This window comes from Marmota monax, unplaced genomic scaffold (genome assembly GCF_021218885.2).
Source record: "Marmota monax isolate L192 unplaced genomic scaffold, Marmota_monax_Labrador192_F-V1.1 WCK01_AAM20220418_F8-fsc00069, whole genome shotgun sequence".
Lineage (NCBI taxonomy): Eukaryota > Metazoa > Chordata > Mammalia > Rodentia > Sciuridae > Marmota > Marmota monax.
Genome location: NW_026695243.1, coordinates 8,326,216 through 8,339,976, shown reverse-complemented (window position 1 = coordinate 8,339,976; position 13,761 = coordinate 8,326,216). Strand labels below are relative to the sequence as shown.

At 47.8% G+C, this 13,761-nt stretch overlaps 1 protein-coding gene across 1 annotated transcript; it reads right to left on the bottom strand.

Moving 5' to 3' along the window:
- Nucleotides 1–4,738: 4,738 nt before the first annotated feature.
- Nucleotides 4,739–8,593, bottom strand: Myorg (myogenesis regulating glycosidase (putative)). Its single transcript, XM_046457469.2, is given in 2 exon segments — nucleotides 4,739–8,572; nucleotides 8,574–8,593. Coding segments are annotated over 2 exon segments (2,142 nt in total). The 3' UTR covers nucleotides 4,739–6,450.
- Nucleotides 8,594–13,761: the final 5,168 nt, after the last annotated feature.

Genomic DNA, 13,761 nt, shown 5'->3' with positions numbered 1-13,761 from the left:
AGGCAAGTGCTCTACCACTGAGCCACAACTCCAGCCTAACATCTAGTTTTTTTGAGGTAGAAGATTAGACTATGATTTAGGATTTTTCTTATTTTTCTTTACTTTGATTTTTTTTTGCAAGAATACAATACATTATTATTAACCACAGTCATCATGTTGAAATAGATTCCCAGGAATTTTTTCATCCTAATTGAAACCTTTTGCCCTTTTACCAACGTGTCCTCATCCTTCACTTATCCCATTATCAGCCTCTAGCAACCACAATTCTACTCTGCTTCTGAATTTGACTTTAATTTTTTTTCTTTAATATTTATTTATTTGTAGACAAACAGTATATTTATTTTTATGTGGTGCTGAGGATTAAACCCAGTGCCTCACATTCGAGGCAAGCACTCTACCACAGCCCCGACGTTTAAAATTTTTATATATAAATATAATATGTTGTTTGTCTTTGTGTGCCTGAATATTTCACTTAGCATAATGTCTTCTGGGTTCATTCATGTCACAAATGATAGGATTCTCTTATTTTTAAAGGCTAATGGATATTTTTAAAGGCTAAAGGATATTCCTTTGTGTATGTGTGTGTGTGTGTGTGTGTGTTCTTTATCCATTTATCTATTGTGTTAGTCAGCCATGTAGCTGTGACCAAAATACCTGACCAGAACAACTTACAGGAGGAAAAATTTATTTTGGGCTCACAGTTTCAGAGGTTCAGTCCATGATGAGGCTATTCTATTACTTTGGGCCTCAGGGGATAGAATACCATGGCAGGAGGGTGGTAATGGAGGAAACTGCTCACCTCTTAGCAGCCAGAAAACACAGAGAGGAAGGGGAAAGGGCCTCAGGGAAGATGAACCCTCCAGGGCATGCTCTGGTATTCCAGCTCCATCAACTATGCCCCATCCTCCTACAGTTACCATTCAAATTAGGATGGACTGATTTGGTTACAGCTTTCATAATCTAATAATTTTATCTCTGAATATTCTCCAGCATTAACACAGGAGCTTTTGGAAGACACCTTATATCCAAACCAAAACATCTGTCAATGCACATTTAGATTGATTCCAAATCTTAGCTCTTATGAATAATGCTTCAATGAACATGGCAGTGTAGCCTTGCAGCCTTGACATACTGATTTTATTCCCTTTAGATATATACCCACAAGCAAGGTTGCTGAATCTTTTGGTAGTTCTATTTTTAGTTCTTGGAACCTCCATACTGTTTTGCACAATGTCTCCTTTCTTAGTACAGCTATAAGATTATAGCTGTAAATCTCTCTCAAGTACTGGTTTTAGCATATTTTCATTTTAATTCATCTCAAAATATTTTCTAATTTCTCTTGCAATTTTAATTGATTGATACTAGGGATTGAACCCAGAAGTGCTTAACCTTTGAATCACATTCCCAGCCCCCCCCCTTTTAATATTTCTTTTAGTTATGCATGGACATAATATCTTTATTTTGTTCATTTATTTTTATGTGGTGCTGAGGGTAAAACCCAGTGCCTCACATGTGAGAGGCAACTCCTCTGCCTACTGAGTCACAATCTCATTTTGAGAGAGGATCTTGTTAAGTTGCTTAGGGCCTCACTAAGTCTCACAAAATTGCTGAGGCAGGTCTCAAACTTGCAATCCTCCTGCTTTGGTCTCTTTGAGTTGCTAAGGTTACAGGCACATGCCACCATGCCCAACTGTCCTATGCATTATTAAAAGCCAATATTGTTGTATTATGTGCACAAATATGTAACAACAAATCCCACCATTATTTACAACTTCAATTCTCCAATTTAAAAAATGTGGAACAAAATGTAGGTATTGAAGCTGTGCATTGTAGCACATGATATAATCCCAATTACTCGAGAGACTGAGGCAAGAGGATTGCAAGTTACAGATCAGTTTCAGCAATTTAGTGAGACCCTCTCTCAAAATAAAATAAAACAAACTGGGGATGTAGCTCAGTGGTAGAATGCTTCCTAGCATGTTTGAGGCCCTGGGTTGGATCCTGAACACACACACACACACATACACAGGTGCGGACGCACACACAAAATGTGTAATGAAGTCTCTAGCTTTTTTGGTTGACTTGTTTGGTTGACAGTTTTTGCTCCATATGTTTTAGAGCTTTTTTGTTTCACCCAACTTTATGCTAAACAAGAACAAGACTAAATCATAATTGATAATAATTGAAGTTCATTAAAAAATGTCACATTGAAAGTTGGTCTTGGTGCTGTGTACCTGTAGTCCCAGCTACTACGGAGGTTGATGCAAGACAATCATGAGTTCAAGGCCAGTTTGGACAACACAGGCAAAATAGTGAAACCCTGTCACACACACACACACAAAATAGTGAAACCCTGTCACCAAAAAATAGTGTGTCAAATCATATATGTGCTTATCTTGCTTAAAATCTTGTTTATCAGGCTGAGGGTGTAGCTCAGTGGTAGAGCACTTGTGTAACATGCACAAAGCCATCTCCAGCATCACAAAACCAAACCAAACCCTTACTTATCATTATATATCAATTTTTTATTTTAGTTTTTATACACAAATTTTTAATAGGAAATAATTTATTTTGTGCTTTTGATTTTCCTGGGAAACATACAAAAACCACAAGTAAGTCTAATAAAATTTTAATATAAACTCAAAGCCTCTCTTCTTCTGAACAAGGGCCATAAAGTCCTAGTCTGACTTTTGTGTCATGCCTGGAGAATGTGGGGCCCATCCAGAATTATTAGTGATGAGAATTAGGGAACCAGGGTGGAGTCCAGGATGGTTATGCCTGAGAAGCTCAGAGGTAAAGCTGTGAGTGGAATGAAAGCATAGTACAATTGAGAGGCCAGTTACAGGCACTGGGGAAGAAAGAGGGAACAACTATCTTAAGTGAAACAGATTATATCCCTGGGCCTGAATGTACTGGGCCCAACCATGGTCTGGCTCATAAGAGCTGGGAGGTTTAGAAAGTGACCTATATCTCTTGCAATATCTCAAGTACAAAGATGAATGTGCAGGGAATTAAGCACTTCTTGTCCACTGCAGGATGGACTCCTGGTGGATGCTGGCAAAGATGCCTGATAAATATTGTGAGAGGTAGTGAAGGTAGGTGGTTCATCTTAATTTTGAATTTGGTTTCATCTATGAAGGGACAGGGATGAGACCTCAATTTCCTTCTTTAATATGGGGTCCTCCTAGCTCTAAAACATCTCCTTCTGGAAACTTTCTTTAATAACTACCATCCTATTTCACCACCCTTGCCCAAAGAGGCTCCCTCTCAAGTACTACCTGTTTCCCCACTACCGACTCCTCCAATGGTGAAGAAGCATCAGATGAACTTATCCCTACCAGAATGGGTTTAAGTTCCCCCCTATTAAGGGCATGGAATAGAAGTTTTAGAAAAACAAAATGCCCTCTTGACCTTCAAAACAATGCCTTATGTCTCGATAGAAAGCACTTGCTTGAATTGAAGACCTAAAGGAATGAATTTATGATGGGAGAATTTCTGTTGAAATTCTTGTGCTGGTGTGGGATCCCAGATAAGGCTTCTGTATTTGAGGAGTACAGACTGACCTCTCCAGGAATCCAGCCCTTGGCCCAGCTGTTTCTTCTTTTCTACAAGAGGGTTGAAGGGCAGAGCCAGCTCCTGCCGCTGTCCCCTTGAGTTTCTGCTATAGGTACACAGAAGAACCTGCTCCCAGACTCCCTCCATCCTGCTTTGCTTTCCACCCCTCCCCCATCCTGCTTGGGACTGTGAAATAGGAAGTCAAGAGACTGGACTCCAGAGGGACCTGAGAGGGAAAAACAGTACAAGGATACAGAGCACATGAGGCACAGTCCCGCTGAGCCAAACAATGGCAGGAAAGGAAGCCACCCAGTAGCCACTGCAGTTTTTCTTCAAGGCTAAGTCTGAGCAGACCTCTCCTGGCAAGCATGTTATACAACTATTTCAGAACAGAAGGTAGTATTTCTTCAAATGCTTTTCAAAATAGGTGTGTGTGTGTGTGTGAGAGAGAGAGAGAGAGAGAGAGAAACAGACAGAGGTGTGAGAAAGATCCAGATCTTTGAAGACTTGAACACCAGTTTGGATCCCCACCTACTCAGGACATGATTGAATTTCAGAAAGATTTCCTTGGCTGCTGTGAGAATTGGATTTAAGGGTTTGAGAGTGGAAAGAGTTAGGAGGTCACTGCATAGTCCCCCCTTTCAATTTTGAGGCAGTCAAGGCCAGAGGCTCCCAAGAACACAAGGTTGCAGAATGGGAGCCTACGCCCCAGTCCCAGGTTTCCTGCAGTGGTCATTCAATCCCTCCCCATTACTTCTAGGGAAGGAAGCTTCCCATTACTGCATATCAAATACCCCTCCCAACCAGACATAGGGGAGACCTGTTAAAAGCTCCTTGGAGGAGCTTTGGGACCTCCAGATCCAGATGTGCAGGGAGAGAGACAAACCTAGAATGCATCAGAGTTGCTGGCAAGAATGGGGGACAGATAGGACAAGACTGGAAGGGGCTGGGAACTGTGATCTGGAAGAATTCTTGTGTGTGTGCGGGCGCGCACAAGTGCGTGCATGTACAATACTAGGGATTGAGCCCAGGGTGTTCTGTCACTGAACTGCATAACCCCTCCCTTTTAATTTTGAGACAGAGTCTCCCTAAATTTCCCACACCGCCTTCAAACTTTGAATCCTCCTGCTCTAGCCTCCAGTGTAGCACCAGAACCCTTGTTTTTAAGCAAGAAAACAAGAAATGGTATAATAGCTACCTTTTATTGAGCACCTACTTTATGCCAGGCACTTTACATAGTCTGTGCTTATAATTCTCACAATGACCTCAGAGGTAGGCATCATTATCACTTTTTATGTATGAGGAAACTGAGATAAGTTTAAGCAGCTTGTTTAAGATCACACAGCTGATTGATGAGTGAGTGATATAATCGGCACTAATGAGATGTGCATCTTGAAGGACCCAAGACCTTTGACAGGTATTTTCCACACTAAGAAAATAAAGAGGAGGGGCCAGGGCTGTAGCTCAGCCGCAGAGCACTTGCCTAGCATGCGTGAGGCACTGGGTTCAATCCTCAACACCCACATATATGACTACAAAAAAAAATTTTTTTTAAAGAAAAGAAAGGGGATAGAGAGGTGGGTGAAGGGAAGAATTCTCTAGGGGGTGGGACACTAGTTCTGCTGTCAGAGCTGTTGAGGAAAACTGAGCTCCACTCTGCTTTCCCATATCTCCCCTCTGACAAGCCACTCCTTCCCAATAGTCAGCTACAAAGTCAGGAGAAACTCTGGCTGAGATTGATCTTCTCAAAAAGGAAAAATGACTGAGATGAAAGACCTTACTTACCCTGTATGTGTATTGGCAGGTGTCACTGTGTGCATGCCGCTCCAGTGCCAAAGCATACCACTGCCAGAATAAGAACACTGCTCACTTTTAGGTCACACTCCTGCCACATGTGCAGAGTGAGATACCAAAGGAATAGTTAAGAGTTGTTTATTTCCTACCAGAGTCCAGGGAAACCACGGGGGGGGGGGGCAGGTCAACAATCAAAGCCTCAAATTTGCCCCTTGCCCCCTTCCTCCAGGCTTATCTAGCTTCAGGGATACTGTGTTTATTCTGTGGATTCAGGGACCCATGGTGTGTGCCATTCTTTCTCTCTCTCTCTCTCTCTCTCTCTCTCACACACACACACACACACACACACACAGTTCTTGAGTTAAGGCACTAAGTGTGGTCTGCATGGCCTTGGAGTCTGTGCCCATCAAGCACTTATAGCCAGTGACTGAGCCCATGTGTGTACACAGATGGGTTAGTGCAATATTAGGAGTCTCTTCACAAACAGGGACAAAAGTGGTGACTCTGGGCTAGGCCTTCTGTTCTCTAGGAGGGAACCTCCTGTCTCCTTGTCAATTGTTGAAACACCTGACTTCTCCCCAGCTGGAGTAGAACCAAGTCAGCCACAGTTCAGATATGTGCTGTGAACTCAGGGCCTGGCTTCTAACACCAAGAATGTATACTTTCTGAGTGTGGCAGGGAATATTTGGGGGACTTTTAGGAGGACAAAGATGGCCACGAAGGCCAGGATGGAGGGGAGAGGTTTCTCTTTGTGCTTTTAAAACCGGACCATAAGTAACAAACAAACAAACAAACAAAAAAAGCCAATCTTTCTCCTCTGAGCTCTCTGACTCCACCTCAGGAAAGAGGTTTCTGTAAACTGGAGTAAGTGTGGAGGGAAAGGGAGCTATTAGGATTGTGCATTGGTGCCAGAGGTTGATTTGATGTCCCCTGCTTCGGTCCCACCTACAGCAGTTGGCTCCAGCACATTTAGTTCAACACCCACATAATGGGTAGTACAGAGGTGGAGATCTCCGGAAATGTGTGTTCGGGTGTGATGGAGTTAAAGATCTGTATGAAAGCTAGGGTTAGAGCTGTGGGGTTCCCGGGCCCTGGGCTGAGTCAGGACGCCCAGGTGAAGTAGGCAACCTCGTCCAGGTCGACGGGGTAATCAGTGAGCAGCACTGGCGTCTTGTCGAAAAGCTCGCCCTTGTAGCTGCGCCACTTGCCAGCAGGCAGGTAGACGTCGCGCTCCTGCTTGCCTGGCTCCAACACCGGCGCCACTAGCAGCGTGTCCCCGATAAGGAACTGAGAGTCAATGCGGTGAGCTGTCTCGTCGCCGGGCGCGATCCACCAAAGGGGGCGCACTATGGGGTCGCCAGTGTCCGTGACCTCACCGGCGAGTTCCAGCAACAGCGGTGCCACAAGCGAGGCCCGCAGTGCAGCGAACTTGTGTGCAATGGTCACCACTTCTGCGTCATATTGCCAGGGCGGGATTGAAAACTGCATGGCTGGCATGAAAGCGGCCACCTCTAACCAGCGCACGTAAAGCTCGCGCTCCGGACCATCTCTGCCGCCAGCTGTGCGCTCAGGGACTGCGTTGCCACCCACCATATCTGGCAGGATGAATGGGTAGCCCAGCATGCTGACGGTGAGCACCGCTGGAATGAGCGAGCGCAGCCCCAAATCATAGCCCCACACCGAGTCGCGGTCCACCAGGCGGAAGAAGCATGAGATGTTCTGTGACTGGTAGCCCACACGTACCTCGGCCAGTGAGAAGAAAGGCAGAGCCATTTCAGTGTAGCGCCGGCTCCATACGCTGGGGTCAGGCAGCGATCTATAGGTGCTGAAGTCCCGCGGCAGGTAGCTGACTTCACCCGCGTCGAATTTAAAGGAGGCCACAGCGTAGCGCGAACGCAGGCGTCTCAGGTGTCCCTGAAACCAGTCGCGGGCCTCTGGGCGCGTGAAGTCGAGCACCGCGCCAATGCCATTCCACCATCGCACAAGCGCTGGCAGCCTGCCTGTGGGTTCGCGCACGAACAGCTCACGCTCCACGCCCTCGCCGAAACGTGAGGAGTTGTAGTTGACAAATGGGTGCACCCAGAGTGTGACCCGGAAGCCAGCGTCTCGCAGGCGGCGGAACATGTCGCTGGCGTTGGGGAATTTGGCCTCGTCGAATTCGAAGTCGCCGTAGGCCGGTGTGTACATGTCGTCAATTTCCAGGTGGCTGCTATTGAAGCGGTGCTGGCGGATCTGCTGGGCAAAACGCAGCACCTTATCCTGGTCCACAGCACGCCCATAGAGCGCCCACGTGGACCAGATAGGGTCTCTGAAGGCCTCGGGCGCTGGCACCCTCGATGGTTTGTTGAAGTAACGCCGCACCATATACTTGTGGATGGAAGTGACGTCTGAGCCGACGCATACCCGGTAGCTGAGCTCTGGTGCTGCGGTGCGTCCAGCAGGCGGCTTGTAAGGCGTGTCGTGGTAGCGTGCCTGGAGCCGCATCGAACGCTCCGTGCTATTCCAGCCCAGGTGGAAAGGCACTGAGTCGTTGACTTTGATGGCAGCTGCGCGAGATGATAGCCAATAGCGCTCAAGTATGCCCCCAAATGCGGCGTCAGAAGAGTAGACATCGCTAGTGACAAATGGCTGCGGTTCCAGATGGCCCTCCAGGCGGATGGGCCAGTGTTGCGTCCTCATCTCAGCACCGCCATACCAATGAGCAGCCGCATCGCCCAGGAACATGGCATGCTCCACCGCACGTCCTGGGGCTGCTTCCTCCCAGCGCACGCGATAGCACATGACGGTGTCCTTGGGCCTCACAGTCTGGATGAAGAAGTGCAGTGGGCGCCCATCCGCCGTGCGAGAGCAGCCAAGCAGGGCGCCCTCGCGGCTGCAGGAGTCGAGGTCCAATGCTCCAGAACGGAAGGCTAAACGGAAGACTTGCTCGCCCTTCTGGTTTCGGATGGAGAAGCCGCCACGGTTGAGGTCCAGCAGCTCTGCGCGAAGGCGTTCTGCTTTGCGTAAGGAAGCGCTATAGTAGCACCAGGCCACTACCGCGGCCAACACCAGCAGCAGCCCCAGCACCGCGGAGCCCAGTAGTGGCCTCAACTCTTTGGACGGCTTGGGCTTGGAGGGAGAGAAGTTGTCGGGCAGGAAAGTGTACATGGCTGTTGCTTCGACAGCCTCAGAGCTTTTATGGCCTGTGTGGTGACCAGGGCGGCGGCGGGGGTAGGCCTGGCTCCTCTTGAAGGTTCTGGGGCATCAGCCTCCAGCTAAGGAAGGAGCTGGTAGTTGGTCCACTTGACCAAGCCCATCTGAACCTCACCTGTAGGACTCTGAAAGCCGGGGAGAGGAGTAGGGAGGAGGGGAGTAGGGAGGAGGGGAGTAGGGAGGGAGGGAGGGAGTGGGAGAGAGGGAAAGAGGGGGAGGGAGAGAGAGAGAAAGAGAGGAGACTGAGCTTTCTCATTCCATAATATTTTCATTTGCTGTGGCACAGTGGGTACTAGAGATGTACTGGAACCTAAGGTCTTGATGAGTAGAAAAGATGACACCAGAACAGTCTGCCTGGGTCCCACCTGTCCTTTCTCATGGGCTCCAAGTTCTTGACAAAATGAGTCAGGACTCTGAATGGGGAGAATCATGTAATTGGCAAATGGCATGCTTCCCCTTTTTCCTGATGGAGAAACAAACCCAGAAAGGGTCAGGGTGCTGTCCTGGACCACAGGATAAATCAGGCCTACTGGGTGACACATGGAGCAATTCAGGTTTAAGAGGGATGGAAATGGAGAGAGTCTTGTCTCCCAAAGGCAAGGCCATGGTAAGAGAGGGGGATGGTCCAGCCAGTTCCTTGAGAACCCCCATATCAGGAATTCAAACCAGAGGTGCTTTACCACTGAGCTGCACCCCTAACCCATTTATTTATTTATTTTTGAGGCAGGATCTCACTAAGTTACTCAGGCTGGCCTTGAGCTTGCAATCCTCCTACCTCAGCAGACCCAATATTGGGATTACAGGGGTAAGCCACTGCACCAGCTCCTTGAGAGTTTTAACAGGGCAATAGGATAGCTTCCCTGTACCCAGAGGGGAAAGGAGGAAGAGGAGACAGCTCAGGCATGGAATTTTATCTTGAGTTAGAAGCCAGATGACATTTTGAAATTAAAGAAGATAGTCCAAAATCAGACTCAATCCCAAGGCTTGGTTTAAAGGGAGGCAGGGGTTAGTGCTGGGGTCAGGATATGCCTTCTCAAATCAGCCCCTTTGCCATAAAACCCCACCTAGTTCTGAATCATTAACCAACATTCCATTTCTCTGCCCACCTTCTTTCTTTGCTCCAAACATAACATCTGTGCATCACCTGCTTCCTAACTTTATCTCTACCACTTACCCTCTGTACTGCTGTCCCTGCCTTAGTTTGGATACTGTCACTTCTCCCCTATACTATTGCAACACTTCTCCAGTAGGTCTCCCTACCCCCAACTTCTTTTCCTCTAGTGTCTTCTGCTCACAACAACTAAAGTGATCTTTCTAAAGCACTTATCAAACCACATCTGTGCTTACTTCAAGAGATGCTCATGGTAAAATTCAGATCTGCAAGCTTTGAAATCAAGGTTCAAGACATTCCTTAGCTACCTTTCTGATTCTATCTCTAGCCAGGCCTGTCCAGTGACTTATCAAGCGCATTCTCTCAATCTAAATTTTTTCAGGCCACCTGCTTCAGAAGATTTCACACTCGGCCTGGTAACTCTCCTTCACCTACAAGCTCTCTAGTGATCAGACTGACCACCACACATATAAAATTTCACATACTATATGCTGAACATCTGGATATGACTGTAGAGAAATAAAGGCTTGGGGGAAAGTTTGTGTCTGAATCCGCTGCTCAAAGTCAATGATCCTTCCTGTTCCCAACCCTCAGGGCAGAGTTCAATAAAAAAACACCACCACATGTACACACACAGGCAGATACACTGCCAGCTAGCTGGCTGCCTAGCTGCTCCAGCTGGGGTGAAGAAGAGATGGAGACTGGCAAACAGTAATTAGCCTCCTTCCAGATGCCAGTGTCTGTGTCTGTCTCCAGTGACTTCCAAGGAAATGCTGGAACTACTCAGATTCTTTAACTCTTTTAGCTTCCCCTCACAGAAACTATCAAAAATGCCAAGTGCTGATCAGAATATTGATTGTAGATGTCAATACACAGCACCTTCCATACCCTTTCCTCAAGTTGCTCCCTCCCCCTAATTCCCTAAATTTTTCAGTCTCCCTGGTCTAGAACAGCCTCTTTCACTTCCTCTAAGCACACACAACTTAATTTTGCTCCTCACTTCCTATAAGTACAGGTTAGAAAAGTCCTCCTGGAAAATGCATGCAGTTGCCTTTTCTGACATGCTCAAAGTTGAGCAGAATCCCAAGAAGGCTTTAGAGGACCAGTCCATATTTGCTATATTCATTCGTTTAAGACAATCATGACTTCATTTCTGGATTCTAAGGGAATATGTGAGAGGCTTCATATCTAAATAGGACAGAGACGTCCTCATCCTCAAAACTTTATATTGTCAGCCTGATTTCATGACTTTTGGAGGTATAAAGAGCCTGCCCACCTTAGTGACCTCAAATGCCTCAAAAGTCATTTCTAACACTTGGGTTCTGAGAATCTTAACTTTTTGAATCCTAAAGTTTTTTGATATAGGGTCAGGTGGCCCAGGCCTGTAATCCCAGCCAATGGGGACTGAGACAGGAGGATTCCAAGTTCCAGGCCAGCTTCAGCAACTTAGCAAGGCCTTCAGCAACTTAGTGAGACTCTGTCTCAAAGTAAAAAAATAAGAAGGGTGAGGGTGTATGTAGCTCAGTAGTAGAACTACCCTGGCTTAAATCCCCAGTAAAAATAAATAAATAAATAAATAAAATAAAAATTTTGTCTTCATTGATGACAGGCAGGAGCCAACTGACCTGGGCACCCATTCTGCCGGGCACCATTCTGGTCTCCCAAATGTACCACAACATTTAACCCTAACGATAATATGGAATGGCAGAGGTAGGTTAGTGTCCATTTTACAGATGAGGAAACAGTGGCTCAAAGAGACAAAGGGGCTTGTCCGAAGTCACCCAGGCAGTAAGTCTGCTTCCAAATTCCCACCTCCACTCTCCACAGCATATTTTGGGAGATGGGAGATAATGGTCTGATTTGGTTACCTGAAATGCACAGCAGGCTTCCATCAGATGGGAGTGGGCATGGTGAGGCGTCTTTTAAAGGTTGGTGCTGTGGATTGCTCTGGGCCAACCAGAAAGATTCTAAAGGTGGGAAAGGGACAATTTTTCTTTGAAAGGGGCCATTTTAATGATATCTGGTACCAGGGCTGTGGGGTAGGAATTCTGTGGTTCGGGTGCGAAGTCATTAGAGACCCCTGTAATCTGCCGTCTCCACCATCTGGCCAATGGCCAACCACAGGCTAAGGCTAAGCAAGTGGGGTCTGCGGGTCGGGCCTTCTTGGGTCTTTTCCCGCTCGACATTCAACCGCAGTCTTGGCTTCCAGCCCCTGGTCTGGTCTGAGGGAGAGAGCCCAGCTTGGCTCAACTGAGTGGGGGCCATTTCAGAGACGTTTGTTGGACACGGTTGGGGGATGGGGCGGGTGGAAATGTCAAAGGCAACTCGATCCGGCCCATCTCCCTCCTCTGCAAGATCCGTGAGGATCGAGTGACTGCACCTACACCGCCTGGAATACTCCACACCCACTCTCAGCGCCCCACCGCAATTTCATTATTCAAAGGGGCAGACGGAGGTCATGGGACCTGCCGTCTGTTAGGAACCTTGGACTCGAGGAGGTGCCCAGGTGTCCTGGATCGCTCCACCTACTCTTCTGTAAGAGCGAAAGTTCAGAAATAGTGCTCCCTCAGCAGTCCTCCTACCCGCATCGTCCCGAAGTCCTTCCGCTGGATTCACTCACTGCTGTGGCCTCCGGTAAAGGTGGGAGTGAAAGGATCCTTCTGCAGACCCCCTCCACACTAGCAGGAATTGAGCTGCCACCCCGCCGCGCTGGGCGCAGCCTCGCTGGGCTCAAGAGTCCCTCCTCGGGCCCCGCCCTCGGACTACTCCGCCACGCCCCAGTCGTCCAATCTCTCTTGGGCCTCTGGCTCCAGCCCCGCCCTTAGTGCCCGACACTTCCCCCATATTTTCAAGAGGACCTGAAGCCTCACCCTTTAGCCTCCACCTTCACGCCCGCAGCTCTACTCCAAGCCCCTGGCATCTCAAGCCCGCCTCCAGCTGGGGTGCCTCCGGGCTCGTTCTTGGGCTTGAGGACCCGCCCTTTCTGGGCCATTTCTTACCCTCGAGCGGGCGGGTCTTTGCCCCAGGCCTATTGGGTAATGTAGTTCTGAAGAACGTTGGGGTTCTTGCACCTCCAGGCTAGGTTTGGGATAATTATGAGAGTGAGAAAATAAGCTTCGACATAAAGGGGCAGGGCTGGCCTTTGGGTTCAGTCCCCTCCAGGTTTGGGGAGGCTGTACCTGTATAACGCTCTCAGTTTTCTCATATGGAAAAAGAAGTAGCGCAATATTGGGAAGATGTCAGCTCCCACTGCAGGATAATTCCCAAATCAAGGGCCCCAAGGACAGGGCTTGTAGTTCACACAGCCAGTGGCCTAAACTTTCAGTTCTCATTGGACCGGATCAGTGGTGTCCAAGATCAGGCACTGAGAAGACCGGTTTCTGCTCAGTTATTTTACCAAGTCTCTCTGTCACCTTCCCACCCTAGTTATTTATAGGGTCAGCTGCTCCTCCTAGTGATAGACAGCCTTTAGTTAAATGTCTGTGCTTTGGAGAGGTGGGAGTGCCCCACCATACCCCTTCTCCTGGAGTGAGGGATGGTGCAAGACTCTTGAGATATCATCTGTTTGAGAGAAAGGAAAATACTGAAGATTCTGGTGATTCGCCCCACCCCTTGCTCCTCGAGGGACTAGAAACCTGTCTTGGTTATTTGAAATTTCTTGGTTATGATATCCTCCAAAATTATGTTTTAGACCCTTTGGACTTGGGTCGGGGAGGGCAACAAGGGTGTCTGAGATGACTTTTGGGAAGCTGTAATGGAGACTCCAGGAGCAGGGAGCAAGTGTTTTGAGTGTAGGGATACAGCTTTTACTGTGGAAAGGAGGATTCTGTTCCTCTGAGATATAGGCTGGCATCTAAGTTTGGGGCATATTGAGGAGCTATGGGCTGGAGGGTTTTTGTGGGGGTGAGAAGTAGATGGATCCTTCCTGCATGGTTAGATGGACCTATTAGTTTGGGTTCTGGGGTGGAGGGGAAGGGGACACCAGCTAATAGGGTAACTTATGTGTCAGAAATACTGAGATGGGAGTAGGGAGGGTTCAAGGATGGGCAACTTTGAGAAACTGATTCCTTACTTTCAGATCCTGTTGGGTAAAGACACAAGAGGCAGCA